The sequence below is a fragment of the Apiospora phragmitis genome (assembly GCF_038363925.1).
Source record: "Apiospora phragmitis strain CBS 135458 chromosome Unknown utg000008l:1.0-3514335.0:1.0-3519231.0, whole genome shotgun sequence".
NCBI classification, from domain to species: Eukaryota; Fungi; Ascomycota; class Sordariomycetes; order Amphisphaeriales; family Apiosporaceae; genus Apiospora; species Apiospora phragmitis.
Genome location: NW_027117407.1, coordinates 31,397 through 49,187, shown reverse-complemented (window position 1 = coordinate 49,187; position 17,791 = coordinate 31,397). Strand labels below are relative to the sequence as shown.

Below are 17,791 nucleotides of genomic sequence, written 5' to 3'. Positions count from 1 at the left end.
CTGTATCCCGCGGGAATAGCCGACATGGTGGGATAATGGGCCGAGGATCGCATTCTAGGAGGTGGCTTGCTGCATTCCAGCAGCAAGGAGACTTGCGAGGAGGTCGAAATCCCCAATGTCTACTTTCAGTCATCACGACCCGAGGCGCCCGGTCTCATCTACCAGCTCACGGATGATCAACAGGATAGCTTACTAGAATTCCTGCTTTCGCCCCAAGGGGGCGAAGATGCTTCATCAAGCTGTCCGCTACCACTTTCATATTCCGAGATCAACCAAGTCACGATCGATCCCGAGTTCGCAGTGGTGGATGCCAAGTGTATCGGGATGTTTGGGAGAGGCCTTCTAGATTGGCTCGACAGCTCCTCGGGCGTCGTGATGTAGAGGACCGCCCCGGCGCGGGGGACGAAGCCTTGGAGTTTCTCAAACGATCAGGCCTTTAGTAGCAACCCATGTGGAATTTGCAATGTTAGATTGCTCGCTTATTAATAATACAAGACTATTACGTTACCGGAGTGGCATTCGTTTCTGCTTTACAAATGCGTAAGGACATAAGAACGAGGAAGCGGGCTTTTAGCATGAGCTGCTAACTTCTGAACTGCTGGCCAAATAGATGAGGAACGTATGAATGTACCTGGGATAAGTGAACGGTGAAGACGAGGTGGGTGGCCTCGAGGTAGCTTGGCACATTAAGTACTTACCTATAGCGATGATCAGCAAAAGTTCTACCCTTACATTCAATATTCCAATTGCCTAAATCGCTATTACTGTATTCACTTTACCTTTCCGCTTATAAAGATCCCTCATTTTCCTCGACTATTTCTTTTCATCATCTCCACCACAACTGCTTCTGTGCAAACACATCCCACTACAAGGTCTCCTCCCCAGAGCCCTCTTCATCCACCGCAGTCACATCTTTCCCATTTGCTTATCCTCGTCGTCCTCTCGCCAACACTTCGCTATAGACATTACTAGTCAATTGCTTCTCCTTTCTATCTGCACTTTGCTCAGCTACCTCATTCCACCCATCCATACCAATCGATAATAGCGATGATCTCGAGTCCTGTCTACTCCATTCAACAGTATCAATAAGCTGAATCCCTCGATATGTCTGTGCAGTCGGGAAAGGTAAAGCACATAGTCCATCACACCACCAGAAGCGCAAAACTGACCATACCTAGATGAACTCGGATTGGTACACGGAGCCAGATCGGGCTACCAACATGGACCCGGCTTGGGTGTCCGACACGGAAACGGAACTAGTTACCGACAAGCAGACGGAACTCTTCGTCAACAGACGCAAGACATTCTTTCACCCATTTGCCCGCCTCCCGATTAAGCTGCGGAGTAAGATCTGGAAGAGCTGATCCCAGAGATCCACGACCGTCTCGTATGGGTACGCGAGCCCGGCTGGATCAAGTTGGACAAGAAGAGGTTCGCCTCAGTCCTCATATCCATCTGCCACGAGAGCCGTGACATCTACCTGGCTCGCTTCCCAGTGGGCACGAAGGTCTATAAACGAAGTATCTGGCTAAATGCAAATAAACGTTTTAGCCAACTGCAAATAGACTGGTACAAAGATGGTGTAGTCTATATAAACCCAGATCGCGACATCCTGATTATCGGTCAGCCTTGGTTAGAGGAGTATTGGGAAACCACTGCTCCACGGCCATTCACGGGGGAGACAGTTCACACTCCTGGCGCAGCCGCTCCGCCGACAGAAGCCCCGGGACCGCATCCGAAACTTGATCGAGTTTCCCAGCGCCTTGGATGAACGGTTTCCTCTTACCCTTAAGGTTTCCGAAGAAATCGACCCTTATGACGACAACCCCGAAGATATAACAAGGATGGCAGACACACCGAGTATTGGGACTTTGGGGAACTCACGAAGCATTTGAATCTCACTGCTCCTATGGACGCCGAGCAGTGCTGGGAGTTCCATCGGGACGCCGAGGAGCTTAGTGGCAGCGAGGTGCTGCGTAAATGGATCGGCAAATTCACGGTGCTACCGACGGAATCAGTGGTATATTAAGCAAATATTAGAGGGATAACGATTGAGGCTAACGTTTAAACATACAGATCGAAATCATACGACGCCTATTTCGAGGACCGGAAGAAGTCTAAACATGGAGACGACGGTGCGGATTAAAGATGGGATAGGTCCGGAATAATGGACCGCTCGCTATATAATAATAGCAATTATCGAGGAATCGCTTGGCCCTACGAGTTGCATTAATAGCTGGCGTGGTCACTTACCAGTGCCAAGTTTGGATGGGCTGGACGGGATTCAGTCAGCGGTGCGCCTTCGAAATGGCCAGATAGCAAGAAATTTAGTATGGAATCAACTTATCATTGCATGACGCTCGAGCTGGCAGTGAGCCAACCATTATGGAGTCTAGGTAGCCAGCCGTGAGACGATCACGACACATGAAGAGAATCGTAAGCCCCAAAAAGGCCTCTGACCTTATTGTTGACTCAGTAATTAATGAATGGAATTGGAACCCACGCCGTCAAGCTACTTGCTCATTATTACACTCCTGTGACGCTGTCAAAGTGACTCTCGTTTTTTGCTTATTACATATGCAAGCAAGGCCTCACTAACGATTTCTCCCCATCTGATTCCTCACCAGGTACTTTTTCTCCAGTTGCGACTTCTCAGCTGCCCCCACTCATCGGTCCTTCTCTTTTCTGATACCTTTCACCCCGTACTGTTCATAACTAGGACTCCAAGTGTTTTATTCTCATTCCGAAAAGGTAAAGTAGCCAATGTTTCACATATCTGGAAGCGCACAACTGACCAGACCCAGATGCAGGTGGACACGGACGAGTTCGTAGCCAGAATGCTTGCTCGAATCGCCATCAACAGTCGCGCGGCCGAGTTTTCCACTTTCCACCCGTTCTCCCGCCTCCCAACCGAGCTGCGCATCAAGATCTGGGGGACGCGATTCCCGGAATTGTACGACCGCCTCGTCTGGGCGCGCAAGCCTGGCTGGATCCGACCTGTCAGCAAGCGGGTTGCTTCTGCCCTCTTATCCGTCTCGATTGAGAGCCGCGACGTCTACCTGACACACTTCCCCATGGGCTTGTAGGTTCGCTGCGCACGCTCCATTGATCAATTCGACGGCCGGGTATGCTTTGAAGACTGCGGCGTAGTCTACATCAGCCCAGAGCACGACATCTTGGTTATCGGCCAGCCTTGGAATCAGTATGACTTTACAAGTTGTAGTTTTGGACAACGATTCACGGGAAACTGTTTCCCTCTCATGGCGCAACCGCTCCGCCGAGAGGAGCGCCGCAACCAGATCCGAAATATGATCGAGTTCCCCAACAACAGGATTCCGCCTCGTTGGGAGATGGCTAATTCCGACGGACTCAGCCCTTACGACGAGATTCTCGAAGACTTCGAATCTGATGACGACATCAGTGAAGAGCATCCCGAAGACGCCAAATTTGATGACGACATTAGTGACGAGAGTCCCGAAGACGACATCAGTGACGAGAGTCTCGAAGACAGCATTAGTGGCGATAGTCCCGAAGACGAGATCAACAATGACGGCGAATCCATCGAGGATTGGAACTTTGGCGGACTTACCATGCATATGAAGCTCACCGCTCCCATGGACGTCGAGGATAGCTGGAGCTTCTATTGTGGCGCGGAGGAGCTGACTGGCAGCCAAATGCTCCAAGTATGGGGCGACAAGTTCACAGTCCTGTAGCTGGACTCGTTGGTATGTTAAACAATCATTTGAGAAGGAGCGATCGAGGCTAACGTTCAAGTATAAAGCGATTGTTATTAGGACCGGAAGAAGTCCAGGATGGAAAACACGATACCGATCACAAGTGGAATAGGTCCGAACTGATGGACCGCTTGCTGTGTGATAGGAGGATCCCAAGGAATCACATGGCCGTACAAGCTGCATAACTGGCGTGGTAACTTGCCAATCAACTCGTCCATGGCATGATGCTCGAGCTCGCAGTGAGCTGATTGTGATAGAGCCTAGATAGCTATGCCATGATCACGACACATGAATAGGAACATGGGCTCTCGATGATCTAATATTAGAAGAATATTGCCGATTGTTATCACGTGAATATAGTGTTCGACGACTGAGAACGTACCTTGCGCGGCGATGGGTGACTGGGAACCAGCTGAACTAAACCGACGAAGAACTGAATTCCTGACAGTCCAATAAACGTTTAGCAACACAAGTGGAAACTCTTCAGTAGTGGGATGATTACTTATTACGATTTAGGTCTGCTCTGCTTGTTCCCATTGTGGTTGACCTATCCCTCACATGATCCTAGTTGCTGCTGTTGATGCTGTTGAGCTTCCTCTCACACCCAAAAACGAGAACAATCACGAAATTATCTACCTATTCAACGGACAGCCGTAGTGGCCTCACAATCTCATATTCTATCAGGGTAAGCAAAGATCTTTCAAAATCACAGCAGTTGAAGCAAACTAACTTCTACCAAGGATTCGTTGCAACCTCAACAGTCCAGCCTCACATACCATTCCATCTTTTTTGCCACATTCACTCATACTTATCCCATCTAACCAAACGCAACCTCTCACCATGGCGACTCACGATGATTCCTCCGAAGTCGATCTGACTGCTCCCCACGTCGAGACTGACTTTGGTTTGGACTCAGGTTCCAATACTGGCGCAGGCACTCCGGTCATCCCAGCTGATGCTGATTACGCAATGGACCATCCCGTCGCTGATCCCACCGTTGATCCCATCGCTGATCAGACCGTTGATACCGCTGAAATGGATGTTGATTCCGCCATCGAGATGGAGGATGACCTTGATGGTTCCAATGATCCCGTCGTGGCCACAAAGTCAACCAAGCGAACCAACGATGACCCCGACGCTACAGCTGGACCAGCCACGAAGCGACAGAAGAAGCCTGCTCGCGTCGAGTTCCCCACCATCAAGTCGAAGCACGATGAGAAGCAACGTCGCAAGAAGCTCATGGCTGCCGAGGTTGACTCCGAGTACAGCACCTGGGAGCAGGCCAACGAGACCCTCAGCAAGAAGAAGAAGGCCGCTCACAAGAAAGAGATCACCAAGAGCATCGACGAGAAGTTGTGAGCTCCGCTTATTATTTCACCCGTCCTCATCCTATCTTGCTGTTTCCTGCCGAGTAATTAAATGCTGACTCATGTGACATAACAGCATGGCTCGTGACGAGCACCCGGACCAGATCATCATGGAGAAATCCCCGCCGGCTAAGCCCAAGAACACTCACATTCCCACTTCCACTCCGATCAAGAACAAGGCTGGTTCAGCTACATCGGCACCCCAGGCAATTCAATCTGCTGTGGAGAGACGTGATTTCTACCCCCTCCCTCCGCACCCAAAGGCGCTGCTGCTTTCCAGCTTGAGAGACGGCCTTCTGTCAAGTCAGATAGTGCTGTCGATGCTCCCAAAGGCCGGTCCACCAAGAAGTCCAGCAGTAAGGCTGTCAAGCAGTCCGGAACCTCCAAGAACCCCCAGAAGCAGCCTGCCAATGAATCGGACAACATGCCTGACAATCAGAAGAGCATCATCAGCGCAACTGCCAAGGGCATCGCCGACAACATTCTCGCCAACGCCCAGGCAGCCGCCAACGAGACGGTCGGCAAGGCCTACGAGGAAGCCGCCAAGGTCAAGAAGGATGCCGAGGCTAGAGCCACCCAGATCGTCGCCGAAGCACACACCGAAGTCGAGGAGATTACCGAGGCTGCCAATAACGAGGCAGTGCAGATCCACACCGATTATGAGACTCGAGCTGCCCAGCTCCTTGCCGACTCACGCGCCCGCGCTGAAGAGAAACTGGCGGAGGCCAAGAAGGAGGCAGAGGACATCGATCAGAACACCGAGAAGCAGACTGGCCAGGTCGTTGCCGGTGCTCGTGACCATGCCATTCGCGCTCATGAGGAGGCCGAGAACGCTCTTCGCGACATCGACGGCGCCACGGAAGGAATTCGACGTGGCAAGAAGACCCTGGAGGAGTTTCTTCAGTTCGCTGCTCGTGTTGCTCCTCAGAAGCAGGAGGACCACGTCTCCGAGCCAGAGAACTTGGAGAGTGTCTCTGATCAAGAGAACCTGGAGAGTGGAAACTGAAGGAGCAGCAATGGTGACATGCTGCCGCACGGGGTTGATGGACAGTGACGTCCACATATTATGAGAACACATCTTTTCCTAGCTTCTATTTCCTACTGCCCAATTGCATGGCGAACTGGGCCTTTGTTCCTGGAGAGATGCTTGGTTTCGGATTTCGGATTTTCTTACACAGTCTGACATCACAGAACTTGGGCGTAATTACCTCCATACATTCATAGATAGCATGAACTAAATTCATATTGAGAATGTACTTAATACTACATGACCAGACTTCAGGGAGAACTGCGCTGGAGCAAGCGGGTCTCCGTAGATTGTAATCAGGGCTCCATACATGCATTTCCGTTTGCTCCATGTTGCTTCCATTCTCAGTCTGCCTATGCCATCTGGCAGGCGCCTTCCTTCTGCTTCAAGTAAATGTCAATTTTCTGAATTGGAACGAGACTAGTCTGGTGCTTGCTGCCTGATATTGACCTTTTCTGTCAGGACAAGAAACCCCAATCGCAGTCCATCTCTCCATCTTCACTTTTCACTCCTCCCAGTACCCTACCTCACATTGATCCGTCCAATCTACGCGACCACGTTGATGGCTTCTCCTTCCTCCCAACACAGTATGACCATGCCGTCTGTATCCTCGTCAGCGATTAAAGTCAACGTAAACGCCATGGACAACTCACCTAAGCAGTCGCCGAATGACCCCAACCAGCAGCCGACCATCATGGCATTCTGGGCCAGCAGCAGTGGTCTCGATGTTCAGCACAAAGAGCCTGTCGTGCCAGCTGTCAATGTAAGTTCTCTCCCGTGATGTGTGGTTTCTTCCCTCCTGATCTACAGCGTGCTGACGTTTGCCGACAGGTTCCCCATGGCCTTGGGCCTACCGAGAGCAGAATGCTGGGACTCATCCGCGAAATCGAGAAGAACCAACAGGAATTGTACTCGTTGAAGAATAAACTGGACAAGTCCAAGGAAGCTGTGGAGAATGGCCAACAGCGCCTCGACCTCACCGACCTCTTCGACACTCAGCAGAAGACCGCAGCCATATTCGGCATTCAGCAGAAGATCGCCAACAAGCTTACCCAGGTCTTCAAGGACCAGATCAAGCTGGGGGTGACAAAGGCAGTAAGGGCTTGGTTCTGATTCAGCTAATAATTAACTATGGCACTTCTAGGGGCTCTGGTCTATCTATCCTTTCTTTCCTTTCGGGAGGGTGATTCGTTAGGCCTATATACACCTTGTCTGGTATCCTTCAGACGTCCTTTTACCCCTTAGCCGCCGTATCCTTCAGGGATGCAGTTATTCGTTGGGCCGATATGCATGCCTCTGCTGGTATGCGTGTGACACTGGGCGGAAAGCTACGAGATATCAGCTGGCGCCTGGAAACTACCAAAGGCGATACGACCTATCTTGACCAGCTCTGGTCCTTGTACGGCCCGCTGTACGAGTACGATGACTTCTACGTCGAGCCAGAGTACTTGCCCAAGAACTTCGACCCCTACGCCAGCCTCACCGACAATGAACGCCGGCAGGATGATTCAATCAAGGAATTCAAGCCTTCTTCCCCTCCAGCCCCTATCATCGGTTCTAAACGACCGGCAGGCCAGCTACACAAATCTGCCAAGAGACGCAAGGACCGCAAGGCCCCGAAAGGCTTTCGAGCTGACACCCCAGCTGATGATGACTCCTCGGCTGATGATTTATCCAAGGACGCATTCGACGAAGTAGTGGCACAAGCCACAGAATATGCAGCCAAGATCAAAGCCGAGTACGCAGCCCGGAAGGAAGCCGGAGATGCAGCCCGGAAGATAGCCGACGATGCGGCCAGGGCGGCATTCGACGACGCTGTCAAAAAGGCAGCCGAGTATGCGGCTAAGAAGGCCGCTAATGATGCAGCTGCAAAGTGAGATGACTGAAGTCGCAAGTTGGAAGACGAGATGTCGAAGAAGATGTTGCTTTGGCCCTCATGTTTTTCCATGAAAGGAGAATTTCGCAGGAAAACAAACGGGCAGACAGACAGAAGATAGACAGACAGACAAATCAATTCAGAAACTTCGTTCGTTCTAGCATACTGTTCTTTGGTTTTGCGTCTCCGAGTGACACTACAGTTGCAGTCTAAATCTACCTGGGCGACCTGGCATCGTCGAGGTTCGCTGTGATAAGGAACCGTCACTCGGGCTTTGGGCGAACGGGGCAACCGGCTAGGCCCTTCTATCAACGGGTTTGGCTTCCAGGATGATCCCTTGCGCTGTCAATTATACCCCAACTGCGAAGGTTGGCATACCTGGTATATCCCAATAAGATTGGATGTTTTCAGTCTCGAAGCACGCGGTCATTACATAATCGGTTATAAACGAAAGACCATATCATGTGGGTTTGCTAACCACGCGACGAATAAACTCTTGTTTCAGATAGAACTACTACGATAGCAGTCTGTGGATATAGGCCCAAAGAAAGTATAGAACTATCCTGTTTTGCAAAGCCAGGGCTCCAAACCAAAGTCTGCTGTCAGTGGCTAGGCCAGGAACCAGCCTGTTGCAAGGTAATAAGAGGCGTTGATATAGTAGTGATCTGATGCTCACGAGATTGGCAGAACCGAGTGTTCGGTGCGGGGGATGCACGGACAGCACAAAAGGGAGGGTAGTCGGTGAGATTCGTGGAGGACACCAACCCTGTTCAGTCGATGTGAGTAATGATGGCGGTGTGCCAGTTGTACACTGCATACTCCGTACGTGGTAAGTGGTACATGAACCAGAAAGCCCGTTGGATGGGAGCCCTCTCTCTCGCTACCCCTTCGGGCCCTTCTGGGAGTTTTGCCCGTCAGCGCGCGATCTGTCGGGAGCCAATCGGAGCTAACGGGTGTGGGCCGATGGTGTCTCACTGCCGGCACTACCTAGCTATCACAATCAGTGCCGACGCAATTGGCTAGAAGGATCTGGTTTCCCGATAAGCCAGGGTGGGAGGGAGGCTTGGAGGGCACTAGGACCTCTGTTAGAAATTGGCGAGAAGCAAGCGAGAAGCAACATCTGAATCAAATTACTTTGGATCGGCTGCAGGTCTGTCGTAATTGACTGACTCAGCTAACCGTGTCGGCCCAACCAGCTGGGCGCGAAGCCCTGGTAGTAGATCAAATGGCAGCTTGCAGCGTGTCGTCGTATGCACATTATCTAAAGTATTTCCTGGGGAGGGCGTGCGGTGTGGACCAATCGACGTTGCATGGGCAACTATTGACGAGTCATTGGCGTCGTGACGTATGCAAGCACCTGTTTCTTGGGTTTTGCTGGGTGTGCGCCTGGATGGGAATGGGCCTTTCTGGGCCACCCCCTATCAGCAGCCCGCAGCGCAATTCCAATGGCAATCTCGCATCTGAGCGGGGCACCGACTTGGCAGCTCTTGGCTCCCTCCTCGGATTTTGCTTATCCCTATCAATCAGCCTTGGGATGTATATAGACAAGACTTCCCGTCCCCCTTTGTCTTGTCATCCCCTTGGCTTTTTTTTGTTCTGCCTAGCCCATGCCAAGAACGTCTGGTCCTGAACTTTGACGACGATCCATCACAGCCCTATTGTCTGTCGATTTTGCAGATTGCAACGGCCGTCTGCTTACTCCGGGACAGCACGTGACTTTCGGACTTGCATCGCAATATGTCCGACGCTGCAGGTATCCAGCCCCAGCCGGTGGGTCCGGCTGCAGCTGCCAACCAAGACAACAGCACCAACACCGCCAACGATGCCGTCGTCGCAGGCCCTGATGCTGGTGCTGCTGTCGGCAACGGCGAGGCCCAGAAAGCCCAGCAAGAGTCGGAGTCGGTCTCCCCGACCGCTTTGGCATTTGGCAATGGGCTCGCCGACCCCCTCGACATCGGCCGCCACCGCCGCGACGACGTCACCCTGAAGCAGCTCCAGATCGAGTACCCCAAGGCCAACAAGCGCGACCTCCGCGACTTCTACCGCAACCAGAACAAGCTGATCAACCACTACCTCGGCGTCGACGACGAGGAGCGCCTGCAGGTCGAGGAGGACGCGCGCCTCGGCCCCAAGATCAAGTTCGCCATCAACGCCTCCTTCACCGTCAACTTCTGCCTGTTTGTCATCCAGCTCTACGCCGCCATCTCCACCGGATCCCTCTCGGTAGGCTCACCATTGCTCCGCCCAGGGGACCGTTACGTTTGTGGGAGTGAGATGCAAATTGGCTAACTTGTGTGCGATGCGATAGCTGTTCGCCACGGCTGCTGATGCCTTCGTACGTCTACCCCTGTCAAAGGTTGTTGGATGCACGTTTGCTGACTAGCGACAGATGGATCTGGTGTCGTCCTGCGTGATGCTCATCACTTCTCGGATGGCCGCCCGCGCATCCATCTATGATTACCCCGTGGTAAGTAACGAGAAGTGTGCCTTGCCATGCATGGAGGCCAGCTTTGCTAATGCTGTTTTCCTTCCAGGGCCGGACTCGTATCGAGACCATGGGAATCATCATCTTCTGTGCATTGATGACTTGTGTCGCCATTGAGCTACTCGTAAGCTACAGATCCCAGTTTCGAATGCTTGACTTTCGCTGACAAGTTGCAGATTGAATCCGGTCGCACGCTGGGCAATGGTCACACCGACTCCTCCGAGCAGCTGCACATCGTGCCCATGGTCTGCGTCTGCGTCGCCATCTTCGCCAAGGCTAGTCTCATGCTGTACTGCTTTGCTTACCGCAAGCATCCCTCGGTCCATGTCTTCTTCGTAAGTCGTCCTTGATGGAGGAGTCTCTCAAAACCTAGTCGATCCGAAACCGACTAACACCCTGCAGGTGGACCACCGTAACGACATCTTTGTCAACACCTTCGGTCTCATCATGGCCGTCGTCGGTGAGCGATTCGTCTGGTACCTGGATCCCATTGGCGCCATCTTGATTGCGCTGCTCATCCTCTTCTCCTGGGTCTCCAACGCGTTCGAGCAGGTCTGGCTGCTGGTTGGCAAGACGGCGCCGCCGGATTACATTTCGCGCCTGATCTATCTGACCATCACGTTTGACGACCGTATCCTCAAGGTCGATACCGTCAGTTTTGGCTACGCCCGTCACACTTTGAGGTTCCAGCTGACAGTTTCCCAGTGCCGTGCATACCACGCTGGTCAGAACTACTACGTCGAGGTCGACATCATCATGGACCGCTACACTCCCCTCGAGGTCTCCCACGATGTCAGCCAGGCTCTGCAGAGGAAGCTCGAGGGCCTGTCGGATGTGGAGCGAGCTTTCGTCCACGTCGATTACGAAGATGACCACGATGTCAATGAGGAGCACAAGCCTCTCTACGAGAAGAGGGTGCCCCGAAGGACCGTCCGGAAACTTTGGGCAGACATGATTGGGCGCGGCGACTAAGTGGTCTACAGCCCAGTACCAGCTTCCCAAGGAGACTGGTACATCCCTCACCATTGGCTTTGCCGTTGCCCTTGTTCACGAAAGATACCCCTCGTTGTGCCCGAGCCGCAAGGTTTGGCCTTCATCTAACATAATGAAGATGAGCGCAGCAACTCTCATGACCTGATGTGTGTATTCTATTCGCATGTCCCTCGTTTGAGACTCTCACCCCCCTCGTCGTCACCTGTGCAAACTTGCGGGAGCTCGATCAGTTTCTACTGGTCTTCTCCTATGTCTTGTGGCATAGAATCACCATTCCGGGTAGACGCAAGAGAGGGTGTCATTCAGTAACTAGATTGGTTGTGCGTGCCGATAGGCAAATCCACGTAACGAAATGCTCATGTCCATAGATGAGAGGGGCCGGCGAAAACAACGTATCACTCGTTACAACCGCCGGTTCTGGCCTCAGCAGCCACATGTACATGCAATAAAAAAAAGATGTACGCAAGTACTCGGATGATATCCCTTGTGTTTTTGTTGCTCTTGATTCCATTGATAGAATGAGCATTTGTCATGGAGAAGGTTCTTTCAGATGTTATAGACAAAGTTCAAATGGCAACACCATGGCTTTGTTTTCCTATGGTTGAAAGAAGCTGTTCTGGCGAGTATATAACCAACCCATGCCGCCCAACCAAGACACCATCTTTCTCTACTGCGCCACCAAAGTCTCTGTATTCAACACACTCCCACTGTCTAAACTTGCACAAACATCATACAACTTTTTTCATCATGGCAAGTTCGGACAGGATGCCGAGGGGTTGAATGCCCCCCTGCCCGAGTGGCGGCTGGTGCACAAGATGGTGCTGCCCACAGCATTATCATCAGCCTCATTCTCGTCTTCTTCTTCTGGCGTTGATGCTGCCGTCTGGACCCGGCCGGAGTACCCGGACTTCAAGACGCAGGGCGGCTGGGACGTCAACTTCCACTACGCCCGGTTCGTGGCGCGCGTGCGGGCCGTCGTGCGGGACCCCGAAGCGGGTGCCGGCTCGCAGAGCCTGGTGCACTGGGTCCGCGACGCGGCGGCCGAGGACGCGTGGTGGGTGCTGTTCCATGCGCTGCTGTACCTGCAGCTGGAGACGATGCGCGAGCGGGCTCGGAATGCGCCGTTGGGGCGGAGGCTGCTCGCCATGGTTCGCTCTCAGTGAACATGATTTGGATTGTCGATCGGGAAGTCCGGCGTTCACGGTGGGGATTCGTTGTTAGGGAAGTACCTAGGTAGGTAAGTGTAGTAATTATTAATACGTAATACTTAATATAACTAAGGCAGAAAAGATACGGAACAAAAATAACAAGCTAAAAAATAATACACTAATACTAAGATCCTTTCAACCCCTAAATTCGGTCTTCTCTGCGACTAACATCCCAATATCAGCAATAGTGGCACTACCCATGATATCAAAGACGGGAACATTGGCGCCGAAATCCCTAGCGAGCCAATTGCGTAGTCCTACCCCCATCAGAGAGTCCACTCCATAGTCCGAGAGCTGCTTCGTGGGCACCACGTCGTCCGATGCAATGGACATGGCTCGGGCAAGCTTACTGGCGAGGCCCTGGATGAGGATCTCGCTCCGCTCCTCCAGCCCCGAAGCCCGACGGAACATCAACGCGTAGCTGGCCGTACTACCGCTGGCCGCGACGGGCGCCGTATCGCCATTGCTGCTACTGTGAGTGCCGCCGCTTGCTAGCGAGAAACCGGAGAACATCGGGCGCAGCGCCAAGGTGGGCAGGGCTTTGCCGCGGGAGAGACAGTCGGCCGGTGTCACGGCCCCAACGAGCAGTTGGCTTTCGGCCGGCGGCAGGATGGGGACCCCGGGGATCGCAGTACATCTCCAGCAGGGCCATGAGCTCGCTGTCCTCGATGGCCGTCATGTCGTTGAAGAACTGCCGTACCTGTTAGTACGACGTGTTTTCGGCGATGACGCCGATTGTACGCATCCAGCCCAGGTCGAGAGCCACCACCGCCTTGAGTCCCTGCGAGGTTCGGTAGCGTGCGAGCGCGTCTTGATACGCACAGCCCGTTGCGTAGTTGGCTTGGGCGATGCTCCCGTACACGCCGGCGAGCGACGAGAGGAGGATGAAAAAATCGAATGTCGGCGGAAGCTGTTCGTGCAGGTTCCACGACACATGCACCTTGGACCGGACCGTCGTCTCCCACTGCGCGTGCGTCATGGTGTCGAAGCTGCTGTCCTGCAACGCCATGGCCGACTGTATGCACCCCTTGACGGCCGGCATCGTGCTTAGGCACTGCTCCAGCACCGAGGCCAGCGACTCGCTGGACGAAACATTACATCTAGGAGCTGCGACGTTGACACCGCGCGCCCGGAGCGCAGCAATAGCCTTCGCGGCCGCTGGCGTGGTGTCGCCGCTGCGGGACAGGAGTATAAGATGCTTCGCGCCGCGAGTGGCCATCCAAGCCGCGATAGCCCGTCCAATGCCGCCGGACCCCCCTACAATCACGTACGAAGCGTCGGGGTCCATTTGCCAGCTGACGGGCGACGCCAGGCGCTTGCGAACTGTGTCAGTGTCGTTGACGCGGATGACGATGCGCCCCGTGTTCTTGCCGCTCTGGAGGTGGCGGAAGGCTTGCTCGATGTCGGCGACGGGGTAGATGTTGAAGGGGGTGGGGTGGTTGATGGTGCCACTGCTCAACAGGTCCATGGCACATTTCCGTGTAGTTCTCGCCAATGAAGTGCAAGTCTACTGCGGAAAATGTGACGTTGCTCGCGAAGTTTTCCATCGGCAGCCCGCTGTTGGCCACGACATCGGCCTTGCCGATCTCGATGAAGCGACCAAAGGGGGCCATGCACTCCCACGAAGCTCGGAGTCCGTCCCCTGATAGCGAGTTGAGTAGCACATCCACTCCGTGCCCCTTCGTAATTCGCGCGAGCGAACGAGGTATCCCGGCTATAGAATATGTGGTCGGCCGGGATGCCAAAGTGGTCAACCAGGTACTGCTTCTTCTCACCCATGCCCACCGTGGCGTAGATGTCGGCGCCCACGGTCTGTGCGATCTGAATCGCCATCTGCCCGGTAGCTCCGGCGGCGGAGTGAACAAGGATCTTCTCGCCCTTCCGGAGGCGGGCCACTTCCAGCAGAGAGTAGTAGGCGGTCACGGCCGGATTCAAAAAGGACGCAGCTGCTTCGAAAGACAAGTTCGGGGCCAGCTTGACGAAGCTGGCGGCATGTGCCCGAGGATAGCTGCGCATGGCGCCAACGGAGCCGCCGCACACGCGATCGCCCGCACGCAGCGTCGCGTCGCAGTTCCGTCCCACGCGTGTGACGATCCCGGCGCAGTCGTAGCCCACCCAAGTCGTCGCCGGGCAGGCGCCCCAGTGCGACAAACACGTCGCGAAAGTTTAGGCCCCACGCCTTGGCCTCGATCTCAATCTCGTCCAGGCCAAGCTCCTCGCATGCGCGTGGGTCAGCCACAAATTCCAGCTGGTCTAGGAAGCCGGGCGTGCCCACCGCCAGTCGGACAGGGGGCCCGGGCTTTCACGGCGTGTCCGAGGCCTGGGGCGAGACGAGGGCGCGGAGGTTGCGGTTCAACGCTTTCCTTTCGACGAGGCGCGCCGACAATAGTTCACCATCTCGCAAACGGTATTCGACCTCATCAGACTTGGTCTCAAACGCGCTGGTGAACACTTTCACCAAGTGTCTCGCTATTGTATCGGGTACAATGTTCTGGACGTCCCCGTGTTCGATACTGAATGTAATGATCTGCTTGTCGGCGTTTTCCGACCGAATGGTTCGCAGAAAACCCTGCATGAGGCCAAACGCTGGAAACCGGCTGTCGCCGACTACCGAGGACGTCGTCCATACGATACGATGTGCGCGCTGTATCAGGCTCCTGATGTCCACGTACGTTGTTTCGCCCAGTGTCGATAGAATCGGCAGTTCGACTTTGACTAGGAAAACGACATAGTCGGGCTTTTCGAACTTGATATCCTTCGCCTGGTGAAGATATATCACCTCCGTGTCGTAGTGATGTAGTATCATCTGAAGGGAACAGGCCAGCTGCAGAGCCTTCTCATCGGAAGGGCACCGAAGGACAAGGTAGAGCCTCCCATGTTCAGAAACGCCATTGTGGGTAGGCTCTTGCCGAGTTGTCACTAGCAGACTGAAAGTGTGATAGTCCTGGCAGCTGTAATCTTGAAGTGCCAGATCATTACCAGTGAAGCCATTGTCCCGCAAGAACCGATCCCATTGACTTTCGGTCAGGGTAGGGGACAGCGCACGGAAGTCCTCGACGGCAGACCACCAACCGGGGAGTACGCCGAACGCGAAATTAGTGATGACATTATGCGGAGCGATGACCTCGAGCAGTACCAAGCGCCCTTGGGGTTTCCAAAGCCTTCGCAGGTTGCCGAGTGTTGTCTTGATCTCCTTCGTAGCATGGAGGACGCAGCCGGCGATGATGACATCGTAGCTCCCCTCCTCTAACCCCTGATCCAGAGGCCGTTTATCTAGATCGAAGGCTTGGAACGACATGCGCTCATTGTAAGCTTGGAATTTCTGCTGGGCAATTTCGAAGAAGGAGGGCGAAATGTCGGTATAGGTGTATTCGCCGTATCTGTTGCCGCCATTCTCGGCTTCCAAGCCGCCGAGGGTGGACAGGACATGCTCTGTCATGCCGCCCGTCCCCGCGCCGACCTCCAGGACGCGCATCGTGGGATTCTCATGGGAAAGTAGGGCAAACAGGCGACGAAAGCGGTCGTCGCAGATCGTGTTAAAAATGTCGGCATAAAACTTCCCGGCCAGGCCACGGTCATCAAATGCGATCCCCAGCGGATCAACCTGACCAAGTAAGATGGCCCGTAGGTCTTTTGCAATGGTGGGAAATATCTCCCAGGATGGATACATATCCACCAGCTTCCCAAGCAAAGCCTGAACCATCTCGTCTGGGAGATTACCGTCACTTACTGGGTTGCTGGCCCCTCGTAGCTGCTCAACATGGTGATCCATCCACCGGATCTGGCTTCGCAGGTGCTCGGGGACTCTCTCGGGGTTTGCTGATTTTCCGGTTGACAAGCAACACAAACTGCTTGAAGGCCCAGCTCTGGCACCACCGAAGGGCGCCGTATCCAACTTTGACAGCCCTGAAAGAGGGGGCAGCATTGCCATTGCTGTGTCTGTTCTTTGCCTAACGATTACCACGACACTTGTACTTCTGAGGATCATCTCAAGGGTCGCGCTGAAGAGGATGTATGCAGAAGACTGTAAGTTCCCTTTATCGACACATTTCCTCTTCTTCAATATCCGCAAGTATATAGCGACCGAGGCTAACAGTCTGAGAAGGCTTTGGACTGCTCGCTTACGTATGTTACTCCTTCTGCATTGGAAGCTACTTCCACTAATACAATCTCCGACGTGTGAAGAGCTTCTACTGCGCCTACATATATTGTGTGTTTCGCTATAATCGGAATACTGGTTTTTTCATCCACCAGTGGGATGTTCAATTAAAACAGATACCAGAGTTCCTCTACGTGAGTGCTGTTCTGCGCAAAGCCCTTGCAGTTGACGTGTCACTAACTCGAAGCTTTCGTTCAGATCATCCTCATCGGCGGAGTCTTCTACTCCCTCATCATCATGCTTCTCAAGGTAGCCATCATGCTTGAATGGCTGCGCATTTTTGTTCCGAACAAAGTCCGCAATGTCTTCTTCTGGACGTGCTGGTTCGTTCTGGCGCTCAACACGGTATGGTATATAATCAATATTAAGCTAAAGCACCCCTCACGGGCCACCCCGTTACGGGCCACCGCGTTTTACCCTACGAACGCGTCTTTTTACCGTGCATCCTAACTAAAAAACTTTTTAATTTAATTATTACCTTTTATTTTTTAAAATAATTATTTCCCTTATTTTTCTCGTTTATTTTTACTCTTTATAACGATATCTTTATTCGATATTTAAAAGCGTGTATAGGCTACTATGCGCGATATAAAGCTTAGAGTAACGTATCCCACAAGCGAATATCTCATATAAGCGAATATCTTATTCTTTTATACCCTTTTTAATAAAATATAAATTAATTTCACCATAACGTATTTAAAATATTAAAATTAATCGGAATCCTTATCTCTAAATATTTCTATATTATTCTAATAAGTACGCGTATTATACCTAGGCTTTCCGTAGATTTTATAACATTATAAACGTGTCCTAAACGTCTTTATACGATTACTCTTCCGACGCGATTCGTTTTATAACTATTTATTAATATTTCTTTAAAACTATAAGTCTTTTTTAACTTATATACGAAATAATTTTCTATCTTATAACCGTTTTTTTTAT

At 52.7% G+C, this 17,791-nt stretch overlaps 9 protein-coding genes across 9 annotated transcripts; 8 read left to right on the top strand and 1 right to left on the bottom strand.

Annotated features, from left to right (window-relative positions):
* Positions 1–1,104: 1,104 nt before the first annotated feature.
* PG994_008438 (uncharacterized protein) lies at positions 1,105–1,771 on the top strand (the record flags this gene model as incomplete). The annotated part of the gene is made up of 3 exons (XM_066859847.1): positions 1,105–1,125; positions 1,179–1,344; positions 1,587–1,771. The coding sequence occupies 3 exons, from the start codon at positions 1,105–1,107 to the stop codon at positions 1,769–1,771; spliced, it is 372 nt and encodes a 123-aa protein (XP_066713436.1).
* A 1,033-nt stretch (positions 1,772–2,804) lies between these two features.
* Positions 2,805–3,086, top strand: PG994_008437 (uncharacterized protein; the record flags this gene model as incomplete). The annotated part of the gene is made up of 1 exon (XM_066859846.1): positions 2,805–3,086. The coding sequence occupies one exon, from the start codon at positions 2,805–2,807 to the stop codon at positions 3,084–3,086; it is 282 nt and encodes a 93-aa protein (XP_066713435.1).
* A 174-nt stretch (positions 3,087–3,260) lies between these two features.
* PG994_008436 (uncharacterized protein) lies at positions 3,261–3,713 on the top strand (the record flags this gene model as incomplete). The annotated part of the gene is made up of 1 exon (XM_066859845.1): positions 3,261–3,713. The coding sequence occupies one exon, from the start codon at positions 3,261–3,263 to the stop codon at positions 3,711–3,713; it is 453 nt and encodes a 150-aa protein (XP_066713434.1).
* An 861-nt stretch (positions 3,714–4,574) lies between these two features.
* On the top strand, positions 4,575–5,093 carry PG994_008435 (uncharacterized protein; the record flags this gene model as incomplete). The annotated part of the gene is made up of 1 exon (XM_066859844.1): positions 4,575–5,093. The coding sequence occupies one exon, from the start codon at positions 4,575–4,577 to the stop codon at positions 5,091–5,093; it is 519 nt and encodes a 172-aa protein (XP_066713433.1).
* Positions 5,094–5,178: 85 nt separating this feature from the next.
* PG994_008434 (uncharacterized protein) lies at positions 5,179–6,107 on the top strand (the record flags this gene model as incomplete). Its single annotated transcript, XM_066859843.1, has 2 exons — positions 5,179–5,332; positions 5,434–6,107. The coding sequence occupies 2 exons, from the start codon at positions 5,179–5,181 to the stop codon at positions 6,105–6,107; spliced, it is 828 nt and encodes a 275-aa protein (XP_066713432.1).
* Positions 6,108–6,768: 661 nt separating this feature from the next.
* Positions 6,769–8,005, top strand: PG994_008433 (uncharacterized protein; the record flags this gene model as incomplete). The annotated part of the gene is made up of 3 exons (XM_066859842.1): positions 6,769–6,891; positions 6,960–7,076; positions 7,517–8,005. The coding sequence occupies 3 exons, from the start codon at positions 6,769–6,771 to the stop codon at positions 8,003–8,005; spliced, it is 729 nt and encodes a 242-aa protein (XP_066713431.1).
* A 1,736-nt stretch (positions 8,006–9,741) lies between these two features.
* On the top strand, positions 9,742–11,461 carry PG994_008432 (uncharacterized protein; the record flags this gene model as incomplete). Its single annotated transcript, XM_066859841.1, has 6 exons — positions 9,742–10,227; positions 10,313–10,339; positions 10,394–10,471; positions 10,539–10,613; positions 10,666–10,824; positions 10,892–11,461. The coding sequence occupies 6 exons, from the start codon at positions 9,742–9,744 to the stop codon at positions 11,459–11,461; spliced, it is 1,395 nt and encodes a 464-aa protein (XP_066713430.1).
* A 659-nt stretch (positions 11,462–12,120) lies between these two features.
* Positions 12,121–12,645, top strand: PG994_008431 (uncharacterized protein; the record flags this gene model as incomplete). Its single annotated transcript, XM_066859840.1, has 1 exon — positions 12,121–12,645. The coding sequence occupies one exon, from the start codon at positions 12,121–12,123 to the stop codon at positions 12,643–12,645; it is 525 nt and encodes a 174-aa protein (XP_066713429.1).
* A 180-nt stretch (positions 12,646–12,825) lies between these two features.
* Positions 12,826–16,393, bottom strand: PG994_008430 (polyketide synthase PksD; the record flags this gene model as incomplete). Its single annotated transcript, XM_066859839.1, has 7 exons — positions 12,826–13,229; positions 13,309–13,381; positions 13,421–14,141; positions 14,164–14,332; positions 14,361–14,674; positions 14,745–14,905; positions 15,023–16,393. 7 exons carry the CDS (start codon positions 16,391–16,393, stop codon positions 12,826–12,828), a joined length of 3,213 nt encoding a protein of 1,070 aa, XP_066713428.1.
* Between the last annotated feature and the right edge of the window lie 1,398 nt (positions 16,394–17,791).